The sequence below is a fragment of the Nelumbo lutea genome, chromosome 4, assembly GCF_056320005.1.
Source record: "Nelumbo lutea isolate HS-2025 chromosome 4, American lotus-T2T, whole genome shotgun sequence".
Lineage (NCBI taxonomy): Eukaryota > Viridiplantae > Streptophyta > Magnoliopsida > Proteales > Nelumbonaceae > Nelumbo > Nelumbo lutea.
In genome coordinates this window covers 84,681,485-84,696,206 of record NC_142687.1, presented here as the reverse complement: position 1 = coordinate 84,696,206, position 14,722 = coordinate 84,681,485, and the positions used below count along the sequence as shown (strand labels likewise).

Sequence of the window (14,722 nt, the reverse complement as noted above, 5' to 3'; positions counted from 1 at the left end):
ATTGTAAACAAAATTACCCTTGTGTATATTATAACTAGAATCCTCAAATTTGGACTGGAGTAGATGATTTAAGTGATCTCATGAGCATTCTAGGTCCTAGTCATTTGACAATTCTCATAGACAAACCAATTGATCATTGATATAGTCCAAGAATGAGTGAACTAATCCATTTGTGACATTATATCTATCTATCCATCTATCTATCTATCTATGTGTGTGTGTGTGTGTGTGACGTTCATGTTAGCATGTCTCTCATTTGAGAGAAGTTATTTATCTATTTTTTCCATTTTTTGTATTTTCCTATTTTCTTTTGTTTTAAAAATATAAAAAAGTAACCATTATCTATTTTGATTAAATCAATAAATTTGTACACTATTAGTGAAAGAGAATAGTAATACAACATAATAAAGTAAAATATTAATAAGTCAAATAATATAAATATGTTGAGGTTAAACTATCAAACATAAAACAACAAAAAATATTATTTTAAAAATTATTAATTTAAAAATCCATTAAACTTCCACTTTAAAACTAATAAATATTAACAAAAGTTAGTAAAAAATAAAAAATTTCAGTTCCACATAAAACGTTCTAAGGTTGTATTTTATTTTGTTTATTCTTTTTATTTTATTAGATAAGTTTGTATTAATGCACTTTTAATTAATTAATTAATTAATAATATTATTAAAATTAATATTTTTATGACTTGAAACCTTTATTGTGCATAGTACCCATACTACACAATAGACTTGTATAAAATAGAGGGCCCATTAAAAATGATATAGAAATAAAAAATTAATGAAAATTTAAAATGCAAAACCTTTTTTATCACTCAAATGTAGAAGCTAAATGCGTGGGAGTGTTGACCCATTTTCAAAAATAGTTCTGATTCATCTAGAAACTAGTAACATGTGATATACGACATACGACAACAACAACAGCAGCAACAACAACAACAACAACAATAATAATAGTAATAATCTATATATAATTTGAAACCTAATAACTATAACTAGTAAAAAATACTAAAAATTTTAATATATAATTATATTAAACTTTAGCAAGTTTTTATCTATCAACTATTAAAAGTTAAGAAATTAACATTAATAGGATAATTAAAAATAATAATAATAAGTAAAAAATTATGAAAATTAATAAAATAAGCCATTTGCATTCCATATAACAATTATAAAAATTAATTAAAATAATGTGGGTAATAGGGCTGCACAATTCAAATCAAATCTAGCTACATCCACATCAACATCTGATTATAACATTTCTAAGTCTGCATCAACATGTATAAATGTATATATGTATAATTATACATAATATCTATGTGTATATAATAATTATACTACATATACAAAATAATAAATTTTTATTAGATGTGGATTTTAATCAAATTGGATGGGATTGAATCCACATTCAATCAAATAATTAATTAGATGCAAGTTCTAAACCCGGGATAATCAGATTCAAAGTTTAATTGGGTGTCAAACTTTTAGAGTCCAATGACGGACTTGACGGATAAGGCCCAAGCTAAGCAATCCCTTATAAGCTCAACTTGGAAGTTATGTATGCATATATGATAAATATTATTATATAATATTTAGATAACAAATTTTATATTAATATATAGAAATGCTATATATTTTTTATACTAGACTAGAATTAAATAAAATTTTTAATTTTTAAAAGAATTATAATTTTATAATTAACATGGGCAAGCTTGTAGGCCTAGACAAATATTATTACACTCAAGGTGTGGAATGGGCGAGACCAAGCAACCTTAAAAATTACTAATCAAAATTTTCATTCAACTACACAATGGGGGTAGTTCATCCTTCACAGCTCCCTTGGCTACAATATTATCTAAAAATAGTTAAAAAAAAGACTAGAAATAATGCATGCATTGGTTGCACTCGGTTTGGTTTAGTCCAACAACAAATGTTACAATGTGTGCAAATTGGGTTGGTTAGGTCAGGATGAGGATCAATCCAAGCCTAATCCAAAGTCTTAAACCTTAAATTTGGACTTAGATTAATTTAATTATGAATATAACCTAATTTTATATATTTATTGATCTTTAACTATTTTAAATATTTAAGTGATATTTATAAATAATTGAAACATTTAATCATTAATAAAGTAAGATAAATAAATAGAACACTAACAAATAATATGGAAAAATAATTATTTTATTAAGTAATTAGCAACAATTTATTATTTTTGTTAAAAAATATTAAAATAATTAATCTAAATTACTAAATTAATAAAGCACTTTTGCAATAAATTATTAAAATAAAGATTTAATTATTTTAAACAACATTGCATTCTTTCCTTATTTATAAGTTTTGGTTATTTCATAAATACCTACACGGATCTCCACTAGTGTATTATAAGTTGAAGAAACCACAAAGGCAAAGGATAACCAGAAGAAAAAACTTGGTTGAAATAGTTATCATTCATTTTCATTTTTTTCCAACTACCTTAGATATTAATAATTTAATAATGGATATGACACTAGACGAAGTAAAATCACGAAACATGACTATATAACTGAACTGATGTCAGACGATAATGACTAAAGGCAACGCGAAACAAAAGGTGCTACACAAAACGAGGTGTAGCATGCCCCACAAAACCACCAAAACAAATAGAAGCTAAATCACTAGGAAGGGTACAAAGATTGAGAGAAACAACACCATTAGACAAAGAATGAGCCTTGTTCGCTAGTCAATTCGTTATTTGGTTTGCCTCCAGCTTTTCCTTCATTTTTTTAGCAGCTTGAAATTACGTTCCTAAAATTCCAAGGAAGCGGGATCAAACCTTTGAGACATTTTATAACTAGATTAGAATCCCCTTTAGTAGTGGTTGAGAACTCTCTAAAGTTCATACCCAAATTATGAGCTTCCCACGCTGCCATGCCTAATAGAAGAATAACCCAAGTTATAAGTTTTGTAATCCAAAACCTTGCCCAAATGGTTTCTTGCAATAGTCGTAATAGTACATGCAAGAGCCATTTCTAGTGCAAGACGTATCAAAGTTAATTCTAATTTCACCCAGATTTGGGGGAACCCAAGAAACATTTTTTTTTTCTTAACATCTTTTCTATTGTCCGGTTCCCCACTAACCAACCAAAACTCATTAAGAGATTTAAAGGCCCTGTTGAGAATAATTTGAGGGAGGTTCTCCTTATTGTTGAAGGTTTTTTGGTTCCTATTCTTCCAAATAAACCAAAGGATGAAGGCACATTATTCTTTTAGATGAGTCTGTTCAATTACATCTTTATTATGGATTTCAATCCACCACTCTTCCAAATTCAAACTAGCCCCATCTAAGCTAGCAAGGTTAATATTTGACATTTCCCAAATTTGTTTTGAGATTGGGCAATCAAAGAAAATACTATCCAAAGAACCACACCAACTACAATCTCCATCAGTGTTGAGACCTCTCCTTTGAAATCCTTTGCTGGAAGTCTGTTATTTAGGAAGAGATATATAAATACCTTTATTTTTGGAGGACTTTTAAGGTTCCAAACTAATGAGTTCCAATTCGAGGGGTTAGCAGGAGGGCAACTTGCCCCACATCATAACTTGTAAGCTGATTTCAAGGAGAAGTTCTCACTCAGGTTCAAGTACCACACTATATTGTCCTCCTTATTGTCCATAGGAATAAAAATCGATTTGATTTTATTCCAAATATCAAGAGGGACCACACTTTAAATCTTATTCTCCTTCCACACTCCTCTTTCCTTAACAATAAAGTCACTAACAAGATCATTTTCAAGAGAATCCTGAGAAGGGTTTCTATAATCTAATAAGGTGAAACCGCCAACCTAGTTATCTGTCCAAAACCTGATAGAGTCCCCATTACTAGCAACCCATTTGAGACCCAATTTTAGAAGCTCTCTAGCATTAAGAATGCCTCTCCAGGCCCAAGAGGATCCATTCCTTTTCTTAACCTCCCACAAATTTTCCATATTTAAATAATCTTCCAACCTAGCTTAGCAAGGCTTGTTTCATTAAACCACTTAAGATTCCTTAACCTTAGGCCACCCCAGCTTTTAAAAGTACAAACTTTTTTTCCAATTCTTTAAATGAAAAAGGCTTTTTACCCCTTGAGTTACTCCAAAGAAAATTTCTCTAGGGTTTTTCAATCTCCTCAATAATATTGCTGGGGAGCCTAAAGAACCTCATAATGAACTAAGGCATCATAGAGGTTACAAAATTCAAAAGGGTTAGCCTCGCAACAAAGGATAGGGTTTTTCCATCCAGCAAGTCTTTTACTCGCTCTATCATTCACAAAACAAAAGGTGTTTTTTGTGACCCTTGAGTTAATAATTGGAGCTCCTAAATAAAAACTTGATTCAGACTGAATGGGGATCTTTAGAATCCGAGCAATTATTTTTTGAAATTTATTAGGAATACTGTTAGAAAATTGAATTGTTGGCTTGTTGAAATTACTGCGGGTGTGAGGATTAAAGAATTTCTTTAATCCTCACACCCGCAGTAATTGTGGGTTCAACAAAATAATGCAATTATCCGCAAATTGAAGAATAGGAATTTTAGGGCAACCCTTAGTGGCTCTACACCCAATTGGGTTCACATTAGTCTCCGCTTCTTTCCTAAGCTTTCTATTTAACGCCTCAACACACAAGACAAAACTGTAAAGGGAGAGAGGATCACCCTGTCTTATACCTCTAGAAGGGGTGAAACCTCTAGAGGGAGCCGCATTTATCAAAATTTGATAGGAAACAATTTTGATGCATTCCATAACCCATCCAATCCACTTCTCGCGAAAGCCAAATTTCCTAAGAACTTCTTCAATGAAATTCCATTCCAACCTATCATAGGCTTTCTCCATGTCGATTTCACAAGCCATGATTCCTTTCCTCCTTTGTTTCTTTCTCATAGAGTGGAACATCTTATTAATAATCAGAATATTATCATTTATTTGTTTATTTGGAACAAAGACACTTTGGAAAGGAGAAATAACATTACATAAGCTGATTGGTCTATAGTTGCTAACGTTTCGGGATTATCAATCTTTGGGACTAATGTTATGAAAGTTTTATTCAAAATGGGACACAACTTCCCAGTATGAAAGAAATACTTCACTGTCCCACAAAAATCCTCTTTAATAATATTCTCAAACTTCTTAAAGAAAAGAGCATTAAGTCCATCAGGAGGGCATCATAGATTTCTCTATTTGTCACATCCCTAATGATGCTCTCTTTTTGCTTCTCAGATATACTCCTAGTGATATCTTTGACAAAGTTATCAACTGCAATATGAAGGTGATCTTCGATTTTCTCTCCATCTCTATTAGTAATATAAATAATTCTATTTCTTGCTTTTCTAATAGTAACCGTGCCCTAAAAGAACCTATTATTTTTATCCCCAAGCTTAATCCAATCAATTTGGACTTTTGAACCCAACAAGTTTCCTCCTCCCTCATAAGAATATTATTCAATTGTTTCTGAAGGGCCTTATCCAAATTATTCAAGGCTCTATTGTTTCCATCATCAACCAACCTCATTTGCACTTTTTCAATCTCCCTAACAATTTCTTGTTTTTTTTCTTGAATATATTACCAAAGTGCACTTTATTCCCATTTTTCAGATTTATCACTAAATTATTCCTTAATAAATTTCATAGCTCTAGAACCATCCGTCTATACCTTCCAAGCCTGGTCCACCAAATCCTTAGTATGTGGATCGAGGTACCACATTGCCTCAAAGTGAAAGGGCTTCGGCCCATAATTCTTCTGACAATTGGTAATCATCAGCAAAGGAGAGTGATATGAAGCCATAAATGAGAGGTTTTTGAGGATGGCTTCAGGAAAAAGTACTCTCCACTCCTCATTAGCAAGAGCCCAATCCAAATGCTCCCATGTAGATCTATTTTTCCAAGTAAACGGATATCCTTTCATTACAATTTCCATCAAATCGTAGTAAAAAAGGAGGTCATTAGATTCTCTATACTGAATGGGTTTAACTTCTGGACCTCCTTTCTTTTTCTCACTAACCCTTAATGAATTAAAATCACCTATAAGCATCCAAGGACCATCATGCAATCAGCGATTTCTCTAATCCAATTCCAAACTATCTTTTAATCAGTTTTATTTGGAGGAGCATAGACAAATGTGCAATTCTAAGAAAGGTTAGACGAAACTTCTTTTTTGTTAACATAAAAGATCCTGTCATTAGTCACAATAATCTGGAGATTACAAGTAGTTTTGTAAATTCATTAATTGACAGAAGCGGCAAATGAGCGGGGTGGGGTGTCTTGACTCTGGAGCTATGGGGATGGGGTAACGTGTGTTACGAGATGAAGGACTCGTGAATCCATGGTATGGCGATATTTGTTGAAATAAATTCATTAATTTATGCGAAGGGTGATGAAAAGCACTCGAAGCAAGCAATATTAATATTGTATCAGAACCCAAAACAAAGTTACTTTTAAATATCAATTATTTGCTCGTTAATTACTAAAATATTCATTTCAAGTTCAAGTTGACAAATTCACCCCTTCAACATTCGCTACAAGAGTTCAAACTTCTAACCCTGCAACCAAGTAAACAACCCAACCACTCACCCGGTCGAATTAAACAAAAAGAAAGAAGGAAAAGTTCCCATCGAACGGGGGATGATATCTGACTCTGACTGCGTCAACAAAAATATTATATCTATGTGTTGAAATTGTGGCAAGACATCTTAATTAAATGTGACATTCCTATCCCTACCTACAATTCAAACGTACATTAATTCACCCCCACCCCCCTAATGCATCCCTCACGGCCGGAGATAAAAATGTACCCAATATCAGCATAGTCTGATTTACAGTGTAGTAATGGTGATTTTTTTGAATACATATCATTTCTCATCGTTCAAGTACATAGTCCATTTTAATGGTGGGTCCTGATCAAGGAAGCTTATATATCCTATGCTTGTGTCCAGAGTTTTCAGAGGATATATTCTATACTTGATGATGTTCCAAGGAAGCTTACCCCATTAATTAAGCCCCTCTCCAACAATATTAATCCAGACACCACAGTGAAAGAGTCCATTTCTCCTCCTCTTTGTTTCTCTACTTCCTATCTTTCTGCTCCTGGCTCTCTCCTTCTCTCAAGACTGAAGCACCATGTTCTATCTCAAAACCATAACTAAATTGCTGCTGCCTCTTCTCTTAACCCTCTTGACCCTTTTACTGATACTACTCTCCTCAGTAAATCCGATCAAAAAGGAACCAAAGTCCATCAAAATCCCACCACTGCACCTTCACAAACATCTTCAGATCGCCCATTCAGCTTGTGAAGGTACCTTATATCCAGAACACTGTGTGTCAACTGTCTCTTCTTTCCCCGACCTCGCTTCGAAAACAATCCCAGACATCATCTCTGCTACAGTCCAGCACACAGTCAATGAAGTCAGAACATCTGCTTCTAACTGCACTGGCATCCGAATGAAGCGCAGAACACTCGACCCGCTTCAACAGATGGCTCTGGATGACTGTCTCGAGCTTTTAGACGAGACTGTCGCTGAATTTAAAAGCGCTCTGTCCGATCTGTAACCGAAAAACTCACCTTCGAGGCACTATAATGATTTGGGAACTCTGTTAAGTGCTGCAATGACGAATAAATACACATGTCTTGATGGATTCGTTCACAGTAAGGGCAACGTAAGAGAAGAGATCAAGCAAGGCTTGTACAACATAAGCCACTCGGTCAGTAATTCTCTCGCCATGCTTAAGAAGATCCCAAAGTCGAATAGAAGCTCCAAGGCTGAGGTGTTCCCAGAGAATGGCAGAATGGTGGGTGGGTTCCCAAGATGGGTATCGCCTAGAGATAGAAAGCTTCTGCAAGCATCGACCAACACGACGAAGTTTGATTTGGTGGTGGCTAAAGACGGAAGTGGCAACTTCACGACGATCAGCGACGCGGTGGCTGCGGCCCCTAATTCGACTACAACCAGGTTTGTGATTTATATAAAGGCGGGGGCTTATTTCGAGAATGTGGACGTGGACAAGAAGAAAACGATGCTGATGTTCGTCGGAGATGGGATCGGAAAGACAGTGGTGAAGGCTAATCGCAGCGTGGTTGATGGTTGGACCACTTTCCGATCTGCCACCGTCGGTGAGTGTGGACCTTTTTCCGACTTTTTTTCTCTTTATTTTCCTTTATTTTATTTAAATTTGTCTTTAAATTGATAGATCGTAAATCACGGGGTCATGTTACCTGTTAAACAAGAATCCGGAGCCACGGGACTCCATCGCAAGGCCGCAGTCGCTGAAACACAGTTGGAATCGTGTCGATGGAAGAAACTGTTTAATGACGACAGAGAGTGGGTGAGGGTCCACGTTATTGGACGAACCGATTGTTCAAGTCCCTTCCTAAAATCACGTCGTAGCTTAAAGTGGAGAACCACTTTATGGTAGGGTCCACGGCTTAACGAGTTAAACCACCATTAGGATGTAAAGCCAATGATCAAATGATTTACTTGAAAGCCACGGTATAGCAATATATGCTCCGCCAGCCCTGAGGCCCAGCCCATTGTTTTTCTTCTACATCTATAGTCTTAAGTTTAAAACCTAGAACTTCAGATGTGCTTTTTTCATTTTTTCTTTTTTTTGTTTTTGAAACTTTAGATGTTGGGACTTGGGATTTTGGAAAGTTGAACATATGCATGTTGGGAGGGTTTTTGGCTTTTCGCCGTACTTTGGCATAGAATTAGGTTGGCCGGTCGAGGTGTATGAAGAGAGATTATAGTGCTCGGGTTGTTTTATTCGGGGTGAGTACTCCGAGTGATAAAGATCTTGGAGAGGTATAAAGAAAGAGCTAGTATGCATGATAGTTAAATCAAACATACATTTGGGGATGTCTTTATATAGGCTAGCTGACATGAGTCTCACGAATCGCATTCGAGATCTCTAACCCGTCTGTTTTGAAGGTGGTTTTACGTCTAGAGATAGACTCTATGTAAGTGGATAGTGTCTATCCAGTTGCGTCCGAAACGGGTGGGGTGATAACCAATTCCTCCGTCGTGGCGTCTTAATTCTGGGGAAGTCGGAAATGATAACCCACTGAACGAGGAGGTCGCCCGGCATGTCAGGCAGGTCACTAGCTGAACTCAGGCCAGGTTGATGGAAGCCTGTCGCCTCTTACACCGACCTGAAGTCTCGTCAGCTATTAGCAGTTCGGTCTACTGAGGTGGTGCCGATGTCATTAACGTAAGTGCGAGGTGACCGAGGCACTCCCAAAATCTGCTTACGTGATGCTGAGGTGTCGTTTAACTATTTTAAAGTGTCACGTGTCATCACATCACTAAAGGGCCAAATCACCCTTGGTCAAGTATCATTATTGAAGGGATAATATTGTCTAATAATACATTAATAATTTTCCCAATAAAGTGATTTATCCAAATCTCTTGAAGGTATTATTTATCCAAATAAATAAGCTACTTGAATATCATTTTTTTCCATAAAACCCACTATTACTCAGAACACGAACATAAATTTCTTTCTTTTCTATAGGATCCTTCAACTTACCTACCCTCAATAAATGAAAAATAAACTGGCCCTTTGTAAGAACTAAGAAATAAGTTTAGCCTTGATTTTCCATTATTAATGTAGCTAAGTGGTTTGACATCATGAATGCAATGAGAAATGAGTATTGTTGAGCTATGAGAATTGAGTATTGCTGAGGACTGTCGGTAGGAGCTCGTGGTTGGAGTGGGTATGGGTGTATTGTCCGTCGGAGGGAGAAGAGATAATATTTGTCTTTACAATTAATTTAAATTTAAAACAACTATATTTTAATTACTTAAGGAATTAGTTTTCTTTTAAGAAAAAGAAAAAGAAAACAAAACATTACTGACGCTGGGGCACGGAACGTGATGAGTGATGAGCCAGGCAGGACACATGAATAACGCAGTTTTTGTCTTGGTATTTTCTAAAACTTTTCTTCAAATTCATCTCTCTCGGGAGTGAGTTAATTTAAGATATTGGAAGTAGGAAGTATGTTCCTGGATCTTTGAGAGGATAGGACTACGTGAAAACATCAGCACGTGCGTGTCGGTAGTGTTTCCCGTGATATGTATGAATGTCTCTGGTCCTTTAATAATATACTTAATAATCTAATAATAATCACCGTCAAGAAAAATATATAATACAATAATAATATGTTTGTCAGTTGCCTTCTGATTGTAGCATTCAAATGAGAATACACAAATTAAGTTAGAGGACCCACCAAGCCATGAAACACATCAAATGTCACGTTTCAGATTCTGTTTTCTTTTTTTTTTTTTAATAAAGATGCATTGATAATGATAATAAATTATTAATAATAATAAATCTGTTGGCAAAAATGTATTATCCACCCATCGGATTTCGTATTCATGTAGATTTTAGATTGAAATTGGATTTTTTTTTATCCGGTGCTATGCACCGTTACAACTTCCCCTGACCCTTTTTTCTCAAAGTTGTGCGCAAATCAGCTAATACATCAAGTCAGAGGTGGAGTGTTATATAATGTGAATGAGAAATTGGTAGGTGTAGAAAGGTTCATATCATACTATGTGACAGGGACCAGATTACATCACACCATAGTTTATAGTTTTAAATTGTGGACAAATTGAGTGGACTGGACCAGTCCACACCTACACTTTTTGATTCCATATATCTCATATACTTTTATAAATAATTTACACCAACATTTTAAAAAATGACCTAAAAATTGAATCGTTCTGGTCAACGATTTTCGGGTTGACGGTCTGACATCTGATTCAAATGGACGGCCTGTTTCGACATACAAATTAAAAAATAATAATAATAATAATAATTAAAAATAAAAAATAGTAAAAAACCGTTGAACAGGTCTATAGTTTGACTGCTCATGTAAACGGGTCGTTGACTTTTTCAACGGTTTTTTGCCAAAAAGCAAGTTTGGGGTAAAATGGAACCACTTTCCTGAACAGTTCCCAGGTTGAATGGTCTGACCGTCCAGTTTAACGATGGTTCAAAAACCTTGATCTACACACTTAATCATAAATATCTATTTTTTTGCATTTTATATGATAAATATATTGAAAAAATGCATTAATGAATTAATATTAACCAATAATTAATAAATAATAGTTTTTTTATAAAAACAATAGTAAAATAATTAAAATTTTAAAAAATATATTTTAAATATTTAAAATATAATTTTATTAATATAACATTAAAATTAAAAAAATTAAAAATTAAGTAAAATAATTAATATTTTATTGACAAAAATATTAAAATGTGAAACAGACAATAGGGTAGCTTTTTAGGGAAAGTGTGAAGTAGGGGATCAAAAATCAAGTGTGGATGGTCCCTAACCACGAGATTTTGTCGTGGATGAGAAATTGGGGTGTGGACAGGACCTGTCCACACTATATTGGGGTGTGGACACCACCTCAGTCCACGAGATTTATGCGGTTCCGAACACCACCTCAGTCCTTCGTTGGTTGATTGAGTTCGGATTAAAGCGTATTCATATCATCTTTACAGTCACTTGCAACAGTACATTGGGAATATATTTGTACTTGTATATTTTTATTAATGGGGAAATATTCTCAATAAAAAGTTGCAAGTGACCATGAACATGGTGTTTGGAAGCGTGGGCGCTTTTTGGGACTGATTTTCAAGAAAAAACGCCTATGCTTCCAAGACCTATTTTTCACAAAAAAGCGCTTCTGCCACGTAGGCAGTGAGCAACATTATGTTGTTTGGTAAGGTGATTTTCATCACCGTTTTTCATGTATGTTTTGATGGATAAGCACCACATATGATACACATCAGTCAACCGTTGGAGGAAACGGTTCACCGATGCATCGGTGGGGTCCTGATTTTTTAATAATCTGATAAACCAAACAATGAGATACATGGGCGTTTGTTGAAACATCTATATAAATCCGACGTGACATCATTTTTTTTAAAAACGGCCATGATTCCAAACATGCCCGAAGATGGTGTGCATGGTTTTGTGATGACTGAATTTGATCTTGTTTAGATTGGCATCCCACAGGCATCTTACATGCACATCTCATTGGGAACATCTTTTTTGTGTTTATCATGTGAGATGTTCCCAATATATGATTGGGATATTCTGCAGGGCATCCATGTCATTTCCCTCACACTCTCTTTTTAACATTTACAAGCTGCAACTAGCTAATAACTATGCATATCCATACTTAGAGGGCATTAATTTTTTGGATTTTGAGGAAAAAAAAAGTTGGTCATTTGTGAAACACTGAAACCTATATTTTTTTGTAAGGATTAAGAAAGTTTATTTTCCTCCGGATTTATCTTTTTTATTTTTTTCCTTCACGTTTACCTGGTAAATAAAAAAAAGAACATGATGTACCAACCAGTCATTTTGAAATGGTATTTGCTTCTCATAATGCATCTCACATCAAACTCACAGTACACTTCAACGGTGCATTGGGAACATATCCCCATATACGACAACTTACAAGTACAAAACGATTCCAATTAATGTATGACTCCAAGGTATTGTGAGGTTGGTATGAGACATTTTGTAAGGAGTAAATCTCCACTGTATATTTTCACTCAAGAACCTCATTTATCCAGTGATACCCAAGGTAACTTCGTTTACCGAGGGATCTAGCGTAAATGTTCTCTTCCTTTCTTTTTACTTGTTCCATTGCACTTTAATTTGAAGGAACCATCATTATCATTATCATTAAATCCTCATCTCAAGTATATGTAATGCCTATTCATTCATTATTAAGGCCCCATTTGGTTCATATCAATTGGGGTTTGGAATGGGAATTGGAATAGGTTATTTCCATTCCAATTGTCTGGTTGGATAGAATTAAAATTCCATTCCTATTGTTGTTGGAATGACATTATTTTATTTGAGGGGATAATTATTCCTTACCCTTCTCTTGGAAATGAAATCCTATTCCTGTTGATTTTAATTTTCATTTCCATTTCTGTCTGAATTAAACAGATTATGGGAATAGGTCATTCCGTTCTAAAAGATTTTGATTCCACTTCCAATGGCCAAACGGTCCCTAAACTATAAAAACCTAAATCATTTCTTACTATTTTAATCTGCCCACTTCCAACTTGCCACAGAGTAAAACATTTGAGGAACCTTTTTAGGTAGCTAATTAAGTCAGAGTTTCGGTGAACTGGACTGAACATTAGTTACAATAACATCACATAATTATTAATTTTGCTTACACGTAAGGCCAAGTGGCCAACTGAAGAAAGAAGAAAAGGGGGTTTCAAAAACCATTGATTTACGACGGATTTACCGCGCGTCTTGTTGATTATTTTAGAATGAACACTACATCATCCAACCCTTTTGATTTGTTTCTACTTTCTACAGCCGTGGTGGGTAATGGATTCATTGCTCGAGATATGACCTTCGAGAACTCGGCTGGACCCAGTAAACATCAAGCAGTAGCGCTAAGAAGTGGTTCAGATCTTTCTGCATTCTATCACTGTAGCTTCGTGGGTTACCAAGACACTCTCTATGTACATTCTCTACGTCAATTTTACAGAGACTACGATATATACGGGACGGTCGACTTCATCTTCGGAAATGCAGCTGTGGTTTTTCAGAATTGCAATCTGTATGCTCGTCGCCCTAACGACAATGAGAAGAACATTTTCACTGCACAAGGACGACAAGATCCAAACCAGAACACCGGCATTTCCATCCTCAACAGTAAAGTCACTGCTGCATCCGATCTCATTCCGGTGAAATCATCGTTTAAGACATATCTTGGTAGGCCATGGAAAGAATACTCCAGGACAGTTTTTCTACGTTCCAATCTGGATGATCTAATTGACCCAGCTGGATGGTTAGAGTGGTCGGGCGATTTTGCACTGACCACCCTTTATTACGGTGAGTACATGAACAGAGGTCCTGGTGCAAATACATCTAGTAGGGTCTCATGGCCTGGTTACAGAGTTATCACCAGCTCTACAGAAGCAAGTCAGTTTACAGTGGCATCTTTTATACAAGGGAACGAGTGGTTATCATCTACTGGGGTACCGTATTTCTCTGGTTTAGCTTAAACGAGATAGATGTCAAAATTTCAGGACTTGCGTTTCCCTTGAATGAGTGCAATCTTGAATCTTGTTCAGTTGATATTTGGACTTACATGGACAAGAAGAGGGTTAAGTCTTTTCCTCAATAAAGTAATGGTGGCGGATTTATCGACTTTTACTTTGATAAGGAGTGGAGTAAGCTACTATATATGACCTGTGATCGAAAATTTCATTTTAGCAACTGTTCTAAGTTTTATATTTTTCAGTTCTTACTGGGTTTCCTTTTGTCTACTTGTTTTTCATTGAACAATATCCAGATTAGAATTTTGCGACCTTCTGTTTGTTGATATTCGCTTAGTTATATTTTGCATGTTCAGCAATTTAAAAAATCTCCATTCCCTTCACTTCTGCCATCCTATATGTCCATTACTCTTTTTCTTCGTTGTAGACTAGAGCGAACAAACATCCCTCTCCATGGTATAAATCACTGTTTTTAAAAACGGACCGGACCGGATGGTCGGACAGGAAGAATCGGGAATCGGTCGCCTGACTGGTTTCGTTTTCCTCCAAAACCGTTGATTTTGGTCAACAAACCGCTGAACCGGCCGGTTAATTGTTTGAACGGTTTTGACCATTTCGCAAATTTTTAATATTTTTTGTCAAAACGGGCC

General features: G+C 35.3%; 1 protein-coding gene across 1 annotated transcript; it reads left to right on the top strand.

Moving 5' to 3' along the window:
- The first annotated feature begins 7,000 nt into the window (after positions 1 to 7,000).
- On the top strand, positions 7,001 to 14,379 carry LOC148861444 (pectinesterase-like). The gene is made up of 2 exons (XM_088986008.1): positions 7,001 to 8,136; positions 13,384 to 14,379. Exons 1-2 carry the CDS (start codon positions 7,632 to 7,634, stop codon positions 14,076 to 14,078), a joined length of 1,200 nt encoding a protein of 399 aa, XP_088842134.1. The 5' UTR covers positions 7,001 to 7,631; the 3' UTR covers positions 14,079 to 14,379.
- Positions 14,380 to 14,722: the final 343 nt, after the last annotated feature.